General features: G+C 34.7%; 1 protein-coding gene across 5 annotated transcripts in view; it reads right to left on the bottom strand.

Annotated features, from left to right (window-relative positions):
- AQR (aquarius intron-binding spliceosomal factor) overlaps positions 1 to 16,247 on the bottom strand; it is a 98,769-nt gene that overhangs the window by 78,410 nt on the left and 4,112 nt on the right. For all 5 annotated transcript variants that reach the window (XR_012073390.1, XM_072962716.1, XM_072962717.1 and 2 more), the window contains exons 4-9: positions 11,542 to 11,577; positions 7,871 to 7,991; positions 5,712 to 5,852; positions 3,837 to 3,905; positions 2,679 to 2,779; positions 226 to 302 (exon numbers count right to left, since the gene is read on the bottom strand). Coding sequence is in view for 4 of the 5 variants with exons in the window: in XM_072962716.1 (XP_072818817.1) it covers positions 226 to 302; positions 2,679 to 2,779; positions 3,837 to 3,905; positions 5,712 to 5,852; positions 7,871 to 7,991; positions 11,542 to 11,577 (545 nt within the window). In the remaining variant the exon portion in view is untranslated. The remainder of the gene's footprint in view (positions 1 to 225; positions 303 to 2,678; positions 2,780 to 3,836; positions 3,906 to 5,711; positions 5,853 to 7,870; positions 7,992 to 11,541; positions 11,578 to 16,247) is intronic.

Raw genomic sequence — 16,247 nt, 5'->3', positions numbered from 1 at the left:
TAAATGGACATTTCAATAACAACGCTTGTACCCTCAAATTAGGTGAATTTGTAAGGCAGTCACAATATTCAGACTGGTAACATACTTTAAAAGGGAAGGACATACCCTTTCTCAATATAATTCAAAACCGCTCTAAGAGCAGTTCTTAGAACAGAGATGAGTAAATACCGTATGGGCATCTAAGTGGTAACTTCACAAATGAGCTGAGGGAAGGAAGACAGTTACCAGAAAGCGGGACTGACTTCAGTACAGAGATAAACTTCTGGATGAGCTGTGAAAGAAATCTTCTTTCTTGATAGGCTCTAAAATCAGAGAGATAACAGGGACCAAATTATTTTTGAGAAACAATTATTTCAAAAGTAAAAATTAAATGTCAAATCGCCTTTCTCACACTGTTCAAAATATGCCATTTCTCTCTGAAATCAGGACCATAATTTGAACACACAGCTTTTTCTCTGTATAAACATGGCACCACATGAAGAAAAGAAGAGCCTCTCTGCTGGCCTAACACACCAGCTAGGGAAGCACCTCTTTCCTCCCACTGTAAAAGTTTTCACTAGCGATTTAAAGGTCAGGACTAGAAAGGAGTCTTCAAATTTCATTTACAGTCTGCCCTTGACAACAAAAATCTAACTTTTAAGTATGTAGTTAGAGTGAGATAAGCAATTTCATCCTTTACGATGTTTAAATTACTAAATACAGTAGAGTATTACAATGTCTAAAGATTAAATGTTAGTTTAAAAAACAATTTTTCACTCATTACTAATTAAGATGCACTCTGTAACAATTAATCAAAAAACAATCTGTTGGACAGAGCTACAAAGGATTCTGCCAGTCCTGTTGCAAATACAAAAGATAGGAATGACTAAAACACCGGAAGTGAGAAGTTACGTAATGTAATTAGTAGCACAAACCAGCATTAATTAATAAAACTGGCTGACATTAATTGAGCACTTACTGTGCCAGGATCTGAGCTGTGTGAAGCACTTCATGCAAACCATCTCACTGAACACTGACAACAGTCCTTTGAAACAGGTACTACTGTCTGGATTTCACAGTGAGGCTCAAAGAGGTGAGGTAACTTGGCCAAAGTTACACAGCATGAGAGTGTGAAACCTAGATAAGCCTGACTGTAGATCCTATATTCTCAACAACTATACGTAGACTAATTACTATGAAAAGAGCTGGTGTTTCCACAAAAAAATACAGCGTGTTTTAGGAGTTCAGAGAAGAAAGCATGGTGGCCTAAAGCAGTTGGTCTGGAAGAGAGCTCAGAAGGTTAACCTTTAAAACATGTAGAGTGGAGGGAAAGAGTAGTTAGGGAAGGAATTTTTAAGAAATGAACAGTCTACTGATTTGGAATTAAATCACACTGAGGTAATGGGAAGAGAGTGCTTAAATTTTTAAGAAGTAGTCAAATGATGCAAAGATATCACATAATTAATCAAGAGGCTGTTCGTTGGAAAGATATCACGAAAAAGAGGAGACCGGAGTTCGAAATTAAAGGAGGGATATTCCTACTCCTGTCCTAATACCCTGTTCTTACAGCTCTCACTTCCTTCCTCCCAAACTCATTTCTCTGACATCCAGCTTTTTTCAGTTCCTCTCATTTACCACCAGCATAACTCTAAGCTTCACTTCTTTTTGTCCTCAAGCCTCTTTTCATGGTTTACATACCTCATTAAATAATCTCACTCCTACTCATGGCTTCAGTTACTAGCTACAGATGTATAGACTACTCACCTAAGTGGATGAAAAAATAAGACAAGAGTCAAAAGAAGTTATCATAGGCCCCAGGGAAGCGAGTCCTAAGCATATGCATGTAAGCAGAGGGAAAAAAACAGTGAGAGGAAGAGAGCACTTAAAAATGGAGAGAGAAAAAGGATCACCACTAGAACAGCCATGGAGTACATAAGGCAAGAGCACAGGTAGACCAGTTAGCCTCAAAGAGAGAGAGAGACACTCTTAGAGCATGCTGATTCTGCCCCTGTGTCCTACTAATAGCATTTTGTTTGATGAAATAAATACTTGCTATCAGACTTTTATCCAATTGATAATAATTACTATTAAAACAACCCATAACCCTCCCCCCTACTTCTTTATTCCTTTTACTTGGTTTGTTTTTCTCCTTGGTATGGACTACCATTTAATATGCTACATAATTCATCTGTTTATTGCTTCCTTCCCCAACTAGAATGTAAGCTCCACAAGGGCAGGAATTACTTTCCATTTTGTTCTCTGCTATATTCCCTATATAGTAGCACCCAGCAAGATAATAAATAACCAATATTTGTTGAATGAGTGAAGTATATAAAATAGAGTGTATAAAAGTCATTGTTAAGAGTGAGGGTGTAAGAAAAAAAAAAAGAAAAGTTTGACTGATAGCCTGAAGACTGTGGAGAAAACTGAGAACCATCCACAGCAGACAGACCATAATGGACAGCAGGCAGGGAGAAGACCAGTGATACACTTATCACCGGAGCAGAGATAAGGGAAAGAAGGAAAACATGGTTATGTTCTGGTTTCCCCTTTAGATCTTTGTGAAAAATATGACAGTCTCAGTAAAAGCACTTCTTAACCATTTATTTGGTTCAGCACTACGTAAAGGAAACAATACATCAGTCAACACCACAACCCAGCATAATAAACCAACATGAAACAAAGCTTTGGCAACATACTGTTCTCTTGCTTCTGTATCCATCTTCTCATCATTCTTTTTAATTAAGTTCCAGAATTTTCTTAGTTTAGGTGTCTTTTTTAATTCTAATTCCAATCGTGCCTGAAAGAGTGATATGAAATTAAATCACCAGTAATCCCCAAAGCTTACAAGGATAAAGATTAGATCAACTATTAGCCAGCCTTCTAATGTATGGATACAATATAGAACAATGGGATAAAACTGGAAAGCAACATGACAAAACCTGAAAACTAAGAAACTAATAACTATTTTTAAAAACTGTTCAATTCTGACATATTAATAGAAAACAATAAGACAAAAGAAACTACTGTTAAGATTTTAAGCTCAATAATACATTTTCTTTCTTATTTCTAAAATTAAAAACTTCATTTTGAAAAATATAAGCATTAACATTTATGAGCATAGTCATTAAAATTCAAAAAATGAGTCTGAAACAATGAACATAAAACAGCTATCACAGCTAAACAAGGAAATGTCCACACTACCACATTCTTCCTTATGGCACTCATCAGTTTTGAACTCAGTATTAATTATTTACATATGCCTGTTTTCACCCCCATCATTGGTACCTATGAATGAGCTTGCATATCTGGGTGTCTGCAAAACCACCCATGTGCATAAAATACAATTCTGAATAAAGATTATACTGAAATTTGAGAGTTTTAACTTTACTCTCTAAGATCTGTTAATTTGCCTTTGCTACTGGTGCATATTATATAATGAGAATTAGATGAAAAAAAATGAAGTCGTTAATATTAAACATGATTCAGATCTTCTCCTATAGCTGAATGTACATCCCAATCAAGGGAAATAAAGAATTCAAGTCTATTTAGTCTCATCCAAAGACATACATACGAATAACCATATTTTGCTAAATTAACTCCTCTTCTCATGAGCAATAGATATTACCTTATTACACCTTATAATAATGAATTAGGTGAAACATATATTAGTCTACACATAAAAACTTTAAAACTAAAAAAAACACTACACCTATGATTAGGTTAATGCACAATAAATTAGGTAAATTTTGTAAGCAGGAAAGGGGATTTTTAGCTACCATTTTACATCCATACTAAAGCTACACAGTCTAAAACCATTTACAAATACACATAAACTTCTGAAATTAGATACTTACAGGCTGTAAGCCCATCCACATTGGAAGGGAGATGAGCTGCTGTACCTGACTCCGTATCAAGTCTACTTCCTGTTTAAAGCACGAAGAGAACAAGTTTATAAACACACAAGCATTTTAACCGAAGTCTTTACATAGGGAGCATACTGCCTTTTTAAGTGCTGGGAGGAAAACACACCATCAATACTTTCAAACTACTGATATTTTATTATTAAGAAGTTCAATACTTTTTAAAAAAGACACAGCCAAGCCTCATTACTTGAAGATTTCATATTTGTAGGTACCAATCCCTTCTTCAACTTGCAAAGATGACTTGTAACCCAAATGCAATACTCCCGGTGCTTTCTCGGCCATTCAGACAGCAGAGGGCAGAGGCAAATGTGAGTTGCTCAACACACACATTTCCCACTGAGCCTGAACAAGGTGATGCTCTGCCTTCTTGCTTTGGCTCTAGTATTGTACACAAGCATCCTTGATATGGTCTATTTAGTGCTACTTTTTCACACTTTTGTGTTTTCTCTTGGTGATTTTGCTACTTAAAATGGCCCCAAGCACAGGGCTGAAGTGTTGTCCAGTGTTCCTAGGAGCAGGAAGGTTGTGATATGCCTTACAGAGAAAATATGTGTGTTAGATAAGGCTTGTTCAGACGTAAGTTACAGCATTGTTCGCCATGAGTTCAATGTTAATGAATCAACAGTATACATTATTACATTAGGCAACTTTAAATAGAACTACACATAAAACAAGGCTATGGATTAATCGGATGATGGAAATGTGACCAGAGACTTACAGGAACCTAACCCTGCGTTTTCCCTATGAGCAATGGTTCAGTTTTAGCTAATTTAGTGTTCACAGCCACTTTATAGAGCATAATTACTTCAGATAATAAGAATTGACAGTAAGCTGGAAAAAAATAAAGTATTTCAATAATAAGCTAGCTTTCAAGTTAATTAAATTTACACCAAACTACTAAGACTAATTAAATTTTATTTTTGTTCAATTTCTGATAAGGAATCACATCCATTCACATCTGTTTAGTTTAATAAGTGTTTAAAAAATGAAAAAAAAAGCAAAAAAATTAAAAAGTAATAGTGACATATCATAAATTTTTTTTTAATGCCTTTGCAGGATGTTTGTCAGGTAGTACATGGAAACAGATAACATCCATCCATCCACCAGCACTCAGTCCTCAGTGTAAGAAAAGAATCCCATGCATTCTTTTGCACGGGTCTAAATACACTATCAATTCAGAAGCATCTATCTTTAAATAAGCAGGTATATGCCTTCATTTAATCACAGTAGAGCAGCAGTAATGAAATATTATTACAAATATTTATTTTTTAGAAATCTTACGAAGAATGAAAAACTTGCCATACACAATCCAAGAGATTTTCAAAGATCATATAACCACCCCCATCAGTCAACTCAAAGCATAACACTCCGTTCAAATTCAGAAAGCCATATAAACAAACAAAAAAAAACAACATAACTCTCCAGCTGACCTACTAACTTAGGCATGAAGTATGACTGAAAAGTAATGAAACTATGTTTTTGTGTGTAGACTACAGCACAGATCTCATTACTCAACGTGCAATATTAACACTCTTCGCCACGCTACATTTGGAGAATTTCAGTTCTTATTATCATTTTACTTAGAGGCTAGATAGAAAAAAGAAGAGATTAAGTCCAAATCTATTAAAAAGCAAACAGATCTTATAAAATGATTTCACTCTGAAGGGGCTGAAATCAAGCCATTAGCATTATCCTCATTCCTCACGAGTATGGATGAAGAGCTGGCTACAGAGGTAATTTCATCTACATTCAACTCAAAAGAACAAGAAAACTTGAATGTTTCCCCAAAAGATAATGTAAAATTACCAAACTATTGAAGCAATGATCAAGAAAAAGCAGTAAGACTGTCTGTTCATGGAGTGAAAATTCACCATCGGTTTCAGCTAATGCCGCTTTCAATATACACTTGAAAAAGAATGGGAAGTGGTCTGGCTTCTTCTTAAAAGTCTGGAATGAGAAAGAATAAAAATGCATTTTGAAATGACTTGCTCACCGCTTTTTCACCTTTAAACAACACTGGCAGACTATCTCGGAGTCTGTTAACAAAACCTACTACATTACAAAAAGATTAGTTGCTTACTTATAATTAACAGCAAAATATAGCAGGTCAAATATAGGTTTCTGGCAGGACTATGTGAGAGTTGCAGAAACCTTCAGCAAATAAAATAATGGCTTTAATTCCTTTTTTTCTTTAAGGATTATGCTGGTAATTAGTTCAGGTTTTGTTTTCTTATTAAAGATCTGAAGTATTCAAATTCTTCTAATTTAAATAAAAGAAACAACATCTTTAGCAAAAACTATGCTTTTCCCACTCCAATTAATCTCAAGGACAGCCTTGAGATTTCCTTTATATTATCTCCTTACCTGTAACATGTAAATAATGTAAAAATAAAAAAGATAAATAATGTAAATATATTCAAGCCTCTCTTTGATCCACCTCCCCACCTAGTTTCTTTCTGTTACCTCTCTCATCCTTCATAGACAAGTGCTCCAAATGTGTGGTCTACACTAGTTGTTTTCACTCACTTCTGTGAAACAGGCTGCTGCCCATAGCGCTGCCCTGAAGTTGTACAGCTATCAAGTCCAATGGACTCTTACCAACCGTCAACTCCTTTTCAATGTGTTGAGAGCACCACTTCCTCTGTCACTTTACAGGCAGTGTTTCTAGGGTTCCAGCCCCATTCTTCTCCCCCTTCCATATTTCAACTGCCATAAGCTAATGATTCCAAATACACATCTTCACTCCACACTTCTCTCCTTAGCTCTAGGTCCTTAGATTCCTTTGTCCACTAGACAACTTCATCTAGATAGTCAAAAGCAATTTAAACTCAGTAAGTCTAAAACTCAATTCAACAATTTTGTACCCTCCAAAGTATTCCTCAACCCTCTTTCTATATATCTCGGTCAACGGCACTCTCACCTTTTACATTTGGTGGCCCAAGGTTTCTGAAAATAATGCCCTTCCCTAAGTTACTTCAATCATCAAATCCAAGCAATTCTACTTTCCAAATCTGTGTGTAACCTCTTTTCTTAATCTGTATTGTCATTTCTCTATTTCAAGCTGTAATCACCAAAGCGGTCTTTATAACATGCAAGCTGATCAGGTCATTCTCTGGCTTCACTTTCTCTTCCTATAGTAGTTTGAAGGAACTTCAAGAAATCCCTAAGATGGCTCAATAAGACACAAGGCCTTTAGTTTCCTTTGAGCTCTAAACTGCCATATGATGGTAGTCACATAATGAATATTTGAGTGAAGTGTCAATGGTTTTATCTTAAAGAATGTAAAACCTTTTCATTTTGGAGACTGTGCCCTCAAAAGAGATGAGAAGTATCCATGCTTTTCCTTCATGACTGGAGGGGAAAAAACTCTTTTGATGAGCTGATCATTTCACGGTGGCCAGAGAAAAACCTAGATTTTGGTCTTCTATTAGCTGACCAAGGCTCTATTATACCAGCACAAAGAGAAAATGTCAGTCCACTAGAAATTTCAAAAAGGGAAAACAGATCCCACATCAGAGGCAAAGAGATAACTGAAATTACAATAAAAGCATCTCTCTTGACTTTGGAAACACAAGTTTATTCATCTAAAACTATAAATACATACACCTTGTTGTGAAACAAGGCATTCATTTGAGCATTACTATTTGTGCTACTTAACACAAATTTTACTTTATCTGATGTAAAAGTCTTTATAATCCATGCCATTCTTTGTTTCAAGCACAAAGCAGAAAAACAACTCCACATTCATAATTTTTAAATTCACAATAAATTAGTTTAAAGGAAGTATTGAAACTGAAAGAAATCTAATACTATTTTCATACATCCATTCTTTTTCTCAACATTTATTTTATTATTGGATAAAGTCTGCTCTAGAAACACTATTTATTATCGATAAAAAGTTTGCAACTTTGTAATGGCTTAAGTGGGCACAGTAGGAAAGCTGTGAAGTAATATAAATCTGTTACCTCCCAAGCTGGGACATTTTCTCTGAACTTCTCATTCACCATACAGCAGATTGACATTAAATAGGCCTTGCTGGACACTTCTGGAGAATAATTCATCCAGAGATAATTTTCAAGATACTGGCTGTGAAGAATAAAAAGGCACAGAATATTTGATTAGTTACTACCACCTCATTGTAATATACCACTCCCCTGAAAAAGCCTCATTTACAACTTTCTGAAAACATTTTGGAAATCTGTATTTATACTTTTGGGAATCCTTTACAAATTTACCTGTAATATAGGTCAGTGCTACCTACTGCAAATGTATATAGCAAATGTGGCTTTGGAGAACGAAAGTCTTATACTTTCAAGTAAGAAGATGTCAAAGGTGTCTAACATACATAATCATCACCATTAGAACACTGGATATTCCCTCATCTAAGGCTCTTCATGGAGTGAAAAATAAAAATATGTGACAAATACCAACTCTAAAACAAAATGATACGATGGGCAGCTTCACAGATAAATGTATCTGAGAAATTAACACGAACTCATATCAGGACCAAATGATTTCAAGAAACTAAGACAGAGACTTAACAATCAAAAAAAGGCTTTGTTACTTAATTTACAAGGTATTCAACATAAACCAATTTTCAATGTAACTGGCATTTCCCCTTCAAGATGTCAAAACTCTTATTTTAAAACTTCGGTGAAAAATATTCCTAAACAAAATAAGTATTTCTGATTTCCAAAACAAAGCTTAGCCATTTCTTATTCAGAGTAGTAGAAACATCAATTACTATACTAGGCTATAAAATACTCTGAAGCACTAATACAAAAAAACCAGAACTTTTTGTTCCTATTTTAAATCACCACACATGCATAACTTTTCAACCATTTACACATGCATGTACACTGAGGTAAGGTGTATCTTTTATAGCATATAATTCTTCTACTTCCTCTTATGCTTCAAAGGTCTGCTCATGTTGGTATTTCCCTGGGTCTATCTTTAGCAATCCCTCTTGTTTAATTTGTAAGAGCCTAGGAAACAGGTAAATAGTATTTTACCCAAAATAACAGCCAAATGGCTCCAAGTTAGAGACTGTTCTTTCATAAATAAAAGGCATGAAACTTCATATTATTCCTTTCTTATAAGCTTAATTTCCTTTTCCCTGAATTATGTCCTTTAAGAACTTCTGTTAGTAAGCCTGTTAGTATGAATCTATCTGAAATTTCTTTATTTCATGAAAGTTTAGCTGGTGATAGAATTCTTTTGAAATTGCTATTTCTACTTTTCTATGTATTAGTCTCATTCTACACTCTTTTATTACACTTGAGAAGTCTACAGTCAATTCGTTCTTCTTTGAGTAATCTTTTTTCTCCAGCAGATTTTAACATCTTCACTCTGTTTTTGTTGTTGTGTTCACAATTTGCTATACTTTCTGAATCTAAAAGACTCATATGCTTCAACTGCAGAAAATTATTAACCATCATTTATTCTAAATTGTCACTTCTTCATTCTTTCTAAATCTCTTCTGAAATTCCTAATGGACCTTCCCATCCTAACCTCCATATCTTTTAATTGCCTGATACATTCTCCATCTCTATTTCTCTTTGCTATTATTTGTTAATTTCCTGTTATAAATCCCAATTCACTAATTTCCTTTTTAGCTGTGTCTAATCTACTATTTAATTTGTCCACTGAGTTTTTGAATTTGAATTATTTTTATTTCCATTTTTCACCAAACCTTTCCACTTTTAGTATCTTATTCCTTGTTCGTAGATTCTATTTGTTCTTTTATACCTATAATAATTCTAAACATAATGATTTGACAGTGTATCAATTATTTGATTATCTGGGGTTTTCTGGTGGAAGAAGGTATCTGATTCTATTCTTTGTTATTTCAACTGAATCTTGCTTTAATGTGTTTTGTAATTTGGGAATTTGAATTCACTTTTACCAGGATTTTACCTATAGGAATTTTTTTGCAGTATGGTTGGAACACATACGCTTTCAGAGTATCTTTATATTTGTGTCTGCCAGATGCCCCAGGGATATTACTGGCTTGCCACAGTTTTTAACAGTAATGTTTTGGGTATTATTGGACTACATAGTAAATTCTAAACCTATTGTTTACATTTTTCAGATGAGGACTCTGAAAATATGAGAGTCAGTGATTTGCTCAAGATGATGCAGTATCTCCACGATATACAGATGATACAGACCTAACGCCAACTACATCTCTTTAATCCAAACTTAAGGACTGTTCAATAATTCCCTGATTCTATTTTGGCAATTGCAGCAAATATAATTATATAACAACATGTCCTTCTGAGTTTCATCAAAGACTCAATTCAGACTCTAGCAAGAGACCATCAGTTATCTCTACTACTAACTTTACACTCATTATATCTGGAGACTTGCACAGAAAAAAGTGGCATTCTCACCCAGAAATCACATAAAAGCTCCTGGAAGATAACAATCTGCTTTTTCAGTTATTAAAAATCTTTCACTGTCATTGGTGCCTTCAACCTATTCTGTTGCTTACCCTTTCAGTTCCCACAATTCTCTTGGTATCTGATATTTGCCAGGACTACAGAATTCTGGTTTTATCCTAATTGTGTATCAGCATCCTCTTGATTTTTAATCTTCTTGAAAGATGGCATAATATGGTAAAAGGACACATTAATCTTAGGGCCGGATGTATCCAATTTCTAGCCCGTGTTCTCTTCTATAAAGTAAGGAAGGTCTTACTGGGATTATTGTGAGGATTAAATGAGATCATGTATTCAATAACAGTTCTTAGAATACAGTAGGCACTCCATTTACAAGTTAATTCATAATATAAACCTCTATTTCTCTCTGTAAAAATAATAAGAACACTTACTTCATGCTATTTTTTGTGAGGATCAAATCAATGTACGTAGGGAGTAAGCAGGTGTTAGAGAGACTGACTTTGACACAGAAAAGACCTCAAGGGAGTGTGAAGAAGCAGAAAAAAAATGAACTTTGGTATCAGATGTTGGCATCCCAGGTCTGTCAATTACTTAAATGCATTATCTTGAACAAATTACTTAACTGCCCTGATATGTTTCTTTCACTGAATGGAAAGTATAATACTGACTTAGCAGGGTTGCTGTAAGTGCTCTGTATGCAAGATGTTTAACACTGTGCCTAGCACAATGTTCAATACATGGCAAATATTACTATTATCAGTAACAACCTTGGCTTTTATTTCCAGCCTACTGGCCAGATCTGATTGTAATATAATCTAAATCATAATTTACAAATTACATATTCTTTTCTGTCTAAAATATTTGTAAGTGGCTTAGCTCAGAACAAGGCTGCCTTGGTATTAACAAGTTACCTTTGAAGGAAAAAAATGTCTATAGAACACACTCCAATTTACTCCAAATGATCACTAGAGGAACCAGAGTTCAGAAATTGCTCAGCACACACCACCTTAATTAGTGAGAAATGACTCAAAATACAGTTACACTGACAATGGAGCATCAACTTTGAAAACAAAGGATATCATACACATATTTCAAAATAAGCCAATCACAAAAAGATAAATCTTCAAAAATTTATAATTATTTTCTTATCCACTCACAGAAAGGTACAGAAAACTTAGCCAAAAGTTAATCATTCTGTCACCTTTAACTTTATCAAAGAAAAGTCTTTAACTCACCTGAATTCCAAGAGCATTATCTTTCTGATGGCAAATCTAAAAATATGAAAATAAATAATAAAAATATGTAAATAGAGAATATACACATTTCTGAGTTACTAATGCAGATATATTCTGGAATCTTGTTTAATATTGACTAGTATGTCAGAATGATCATATTTATTTATGCACTGAAGGCAGTGAATTTTGCTTTTAAAAACTGCTGTTTATATTTTGTTTCAGGATAGTTGATTTTATTTTAAAAAATTATCTAAGAACAGTTACTTATATCTCACTCATACAACAAACACAATCAGCACCATGACATACGAGGATATAACACACCGATTAATAAGCCATATAATTTTAATCAAAACACAAATGTTCATCAGTATTCATAATACGGGATCACAACTGCCAAAAGCTAGCCTGTCTCAATTTCCTAAGCACTGACTAACATTCTTTCATGTAATATTGAAATGAAAACATTCTGCTGAAATCATGCCTTCCTATAAACTAGCATCTATATCACAAACATGGGAATCAGACGTTTCCAACGTTCTGCAGTCCTAACACTAAGTCTAAAATATTAGAAAATTGTGGAGGGAATATCAGATAACTTTTGATATACTTTAAAAAACAGAAGTGTTTTGTTTTATATGGAAAAATGATACGGCAGGTACAGGGTATCCCTCCAAAGGTAGGTTCAAATGTCCACTAATTTAGTTTTATCATTTTATATATTAGACATAAAGTAGTCAGACCAGAACACTGCCACTGGAATATTATCCTCCAGCTTTCAAAATTAAATGTGTATGCATTATAAATTTATAGTACCCCAAGAGACCATTACCCTATCAAAATCCTATTCTACTCAATTCTGATCTCTTAAATAGTTTCACTGAGCAAGTAATGTCACAAAACTTTAGTGAGAATGAAATGGAAGGTTTTAACTGTGGAACAGCACAAAGGTAGAACACTGCCAAGGCACTGGCTTCTGTAATCAGCCAGGCCACGGGGAGGACACAACAGCTTGTGTGGCGCACTCTAGATCTCCAGCTGCAGGCATTTCACTTTAAATGCATGTTGCACAACAGAATTCAGGGCCCACTGTGCAAACACCTGCACACTTAATTTCTTCAGCCACAAATAGGAGGTCATTGATGAAAGGAAGATCTTGGCTCACAAGATAGATCACTATACTGGTCATAATTCAGTGCCATCTTGGCAACATCTTTAAACATTCTGGGACCTAGTTTCTTCATGTACAAAAAAGGTGCAGTGGTCAATTTTTTTTTAATGACTTGACAAGTGAAAAATCAGTTTTGATAGGTCAAGATAGAGCAAAAACACTCTGAAAAACACTCAGCTTCTCTTCTAGCAGTCTTGGTGGTATTCATTAAATTTAGGGTTTTATGCTTCTGTCAAACTTTCTGAGAAAGATAAATTAAGAGCTTAACTAAATGTGTATATATATATGTGTATATATATATATATATGATATAAAAACAGGTCTAGAGACTAGACATCATGCCAGAAAACTTTTAAAGAAAAGGATGAAAAATTACAAGTAATAATGACAAACATAAAGGATTTGGGGACAGTTATTTTATTGTTACCAATATTTACTGAGAGCATACTTTATAAAGCCTGATTCTGTCAAGGGTTTAATTTTCATTTCATTAAATCCACTCAAAGCTGGATAATTTATGTACAATAAATTGGCTCTATTAACTGTATCTTAACTAGATCATTAACTCTGATTTAAAAAAAAAAGAGTGGTAGGGACATGCAAAAAGGAGTTTCTTTGCTGCTAGAATATATCTTACTGTCGTCTGCCTCCTCTCTTGGGATATGGTTGTATGAAAACATGAGGTCTAGAGCTGTGGCAGCCCCTTTGCAACCACACAGGGAAAGTCAAAAAATTTGTTAAAAGGCTGACAAGGTCCATGATGTTATGAATTTCTGAACTAGCTACTTTCAGATTTATTGTTAAATAGATGATTAAAAAAATCAAATAATAACAGTTAACAAAGGAAGTCAGCCACAGAAGAGTACATGTCATGTGATTCCATTTATATATTTAAAAAAAAAGGAGAATTAAGCTCCAGTGTTCATGTTTGCATACTTAGATACTAAAATGGTAAAGCAAAGCGGCAAACAAGGGCTTCTGGGAAGCTGACAATGTTGGCTCTTTTTTTTTTTTTTTAACCTCACTGTGGTAATTCAGAAGGCTAGATACACATTTCTGTACATTTTATGACTTTTCTGTTAATTTCATAGAAAAGGGGCCTAAACATTTTTAATAAAAAGAAATATAAACACTGACAAAAGTAAATTGCTCTATATAAGTTACCCCCTTTTTCCAGTATAAGAATCACCTGGATGGAGTCACAACAGGATTAACAATCATATCAAAGTGTACAGGTTAAGAGAGTCCTAACGGGGAATGAACCCTGTCCTGTTTAACAACAGAGTATTGGATAAGAGCCAGAAAACAAGGAAAGAGCCAGAGAACAAGTTAGAGGCTCTGCCTCTAACTATGGCAAAACATCCTGGGCTCATTACTTAACCTGTCTGTATCTTAGCTTCCTCGCCCATAAGATGAGGATAACAGGGAGTAGCACAGGGTTGTTGTGAGGATAAATGCACTACTATGTACAAGGTGCTGAGAATGGAATCTGGCACACAGTAAGCACTCAAGAAATGACACTGTTATTTTTAATATTTAAAAATCAAACAGATAAAAATACATTAAGACAAGCTTGCCAAATTTGATAACGGTAAGGATGGCAAATATGAATATACCACATATTACATGGGGATTGGGCCATATGGTATTTTAAAATCTATCTAATTTTGAGATCCTAGAAGTGATCATTATACCATAAGAAAATGAGAACTTATGATTTAATTCCCAGATGCCTTCCAGGAAAATAGGGATGATGTAAAAAAAATGTGTAAGAACTTTAATGTATAACATTAAGAGTGCCTTATGGCTATAAACTGCCTATTCTGATAGCCTATAAACAAGTTAATAAATCTTACATCAAGCCATTCCCTGTGAACAAGCATATAACTGAGCAAAACAACTTCCACAAGGCACTAGTCTAAAAAACAGTTATTCAAATTTTTAAATATATACTACAGTTTATGTGTTATACAAGTGCATTTAACTTTTGAACTTTGAAATTTGGGGACAGAATGCAATCAGTTCACTTTTATTCAAGTATTCAAAAATGTGTACAAGATGAAGAAATGGCTGTAAAGACTGCAATGATAAATCTTAGGGAGCCCAGCCAGTGACTGCTAATTGTTTCAGCAATTAAAAAATAATTTAGCCAAGTTCATATAACTTAAAAAACAACCACTGGCAGCTTTTAGTTGTTAATTATATAGAGGTTATCTTCAAGGAAGCAATATTAATAGCAAAGGTCTAAATAAAAAACAAACAAACAAACAAAATATCAACAACAAAACCCCAAGAAATCCACTGAAGTGTAAGGAGGGAAAGCCTGTTCTGAAAAGAGGCAGAGAGCTAGTTCTGAAGGTTCAAGGTAATTTCCAGATTGGTATATCCTTAATATGTGACAAAAAAGGAGCCTAAAACTTATCTGCCCACATCTTCAGTTCAGTTTCCTCAGGCAGTTTCAGCCATACTCTCCCTCACACCAAGTCATGTTACATATCTGCTCAAGTGTCCTATCTTCAGAGAGGATCCTTGCCTGATCATTCAGTCTAAAGCAGCAGTCCTTGTTGCTGTACCCTAACCACACCAATTCACAGCATTGACATTACGTATCTGTATATACTTCGTCTGTCTAGATAAGAATTAGAACATAAACAGGTAATTGAATACCTTGAGTAGGGATTTTATCTGCTATGTTCACTGATGCACCCTTGGCATTGAAATGGTGGTTGATACAAAGTAGGCTCAACCCAGTCCTCTCTTCAGAGCTCTGCACCTAGATACCCAAGTGCTTATTCTACACCTCCCTCTGCATGGCTCTTTAGGAGCCAGAATTCAACATTTCCAAAAGCAGCTAATGATCTACACCCAATCCCACCTCCAACAACAGCAGAAATTAGTAATGGCACCACTAATCACCTGGCAACCTTTGCCAAAAACTTTGGAGTTGTCCTTGATTCCTCCGTTCCCACACTCGCCACATCCAACTACCAACCATCTTGTCACTTCTCTCTCAGATTGGTAACTCCTCTCCATCTCAACTTTCTATGCTACTCTAAGCCATCACTATCTTGAATCTGACTACAACAATATTCACCTAATTTCCTGCCTCTTGCCCCCTCCAAAATTTTAAAATATCACCCTCATGCTTCCAACATCACTGGTTTCCAATTGCTCCTCAAGTTAAAAAAAAAAATCCTTAACATGGTCTCCTCCCTACTTCTACAGGCTCAAGAATAAATCAGTAAAACAAAATGACTAGCCTCATATTTTGACACTGCCTTGCAGTTGCCTTCACAGTATTTACTAAAATTTACCTCCTAAGACTCAAACACATGAAAAAAAATTTACCTCCTAAGACTAAAATACATGAAAAAAAAAATCTGAGATTTTACAAGGTCTATGACAGTCATAACATAAATGTTTCTATTTCATATCAAAATGATTAGTCAATTACCTTTTATACCCACTGGATATATATGTCTATAGGTGTAGATATGCAAATAGGTCCAAGATACATTGTTTAAAAAAAAAATCC

The sequence above is a fragment of the Vicugna pacos genome, chromosome 6 (genome assembly GCF_048564905.1).
Source record: "Vicugna pacos chromosome 6, VicPac4, whole genome shotgun sequence".
Classification (NCBI taxonomy): domain Eukaryota; kingdom Metazoa; phylum Chordata; class Mammalia; order Artiodactyla; family Camelidae; genus Vicugna; species Vicugna pacos.
The sequence above is the reverse complement of the archived record's forward strand: the minus strand, read 5'-3'. Positions and strand labels throughout refer to the sequence as shown.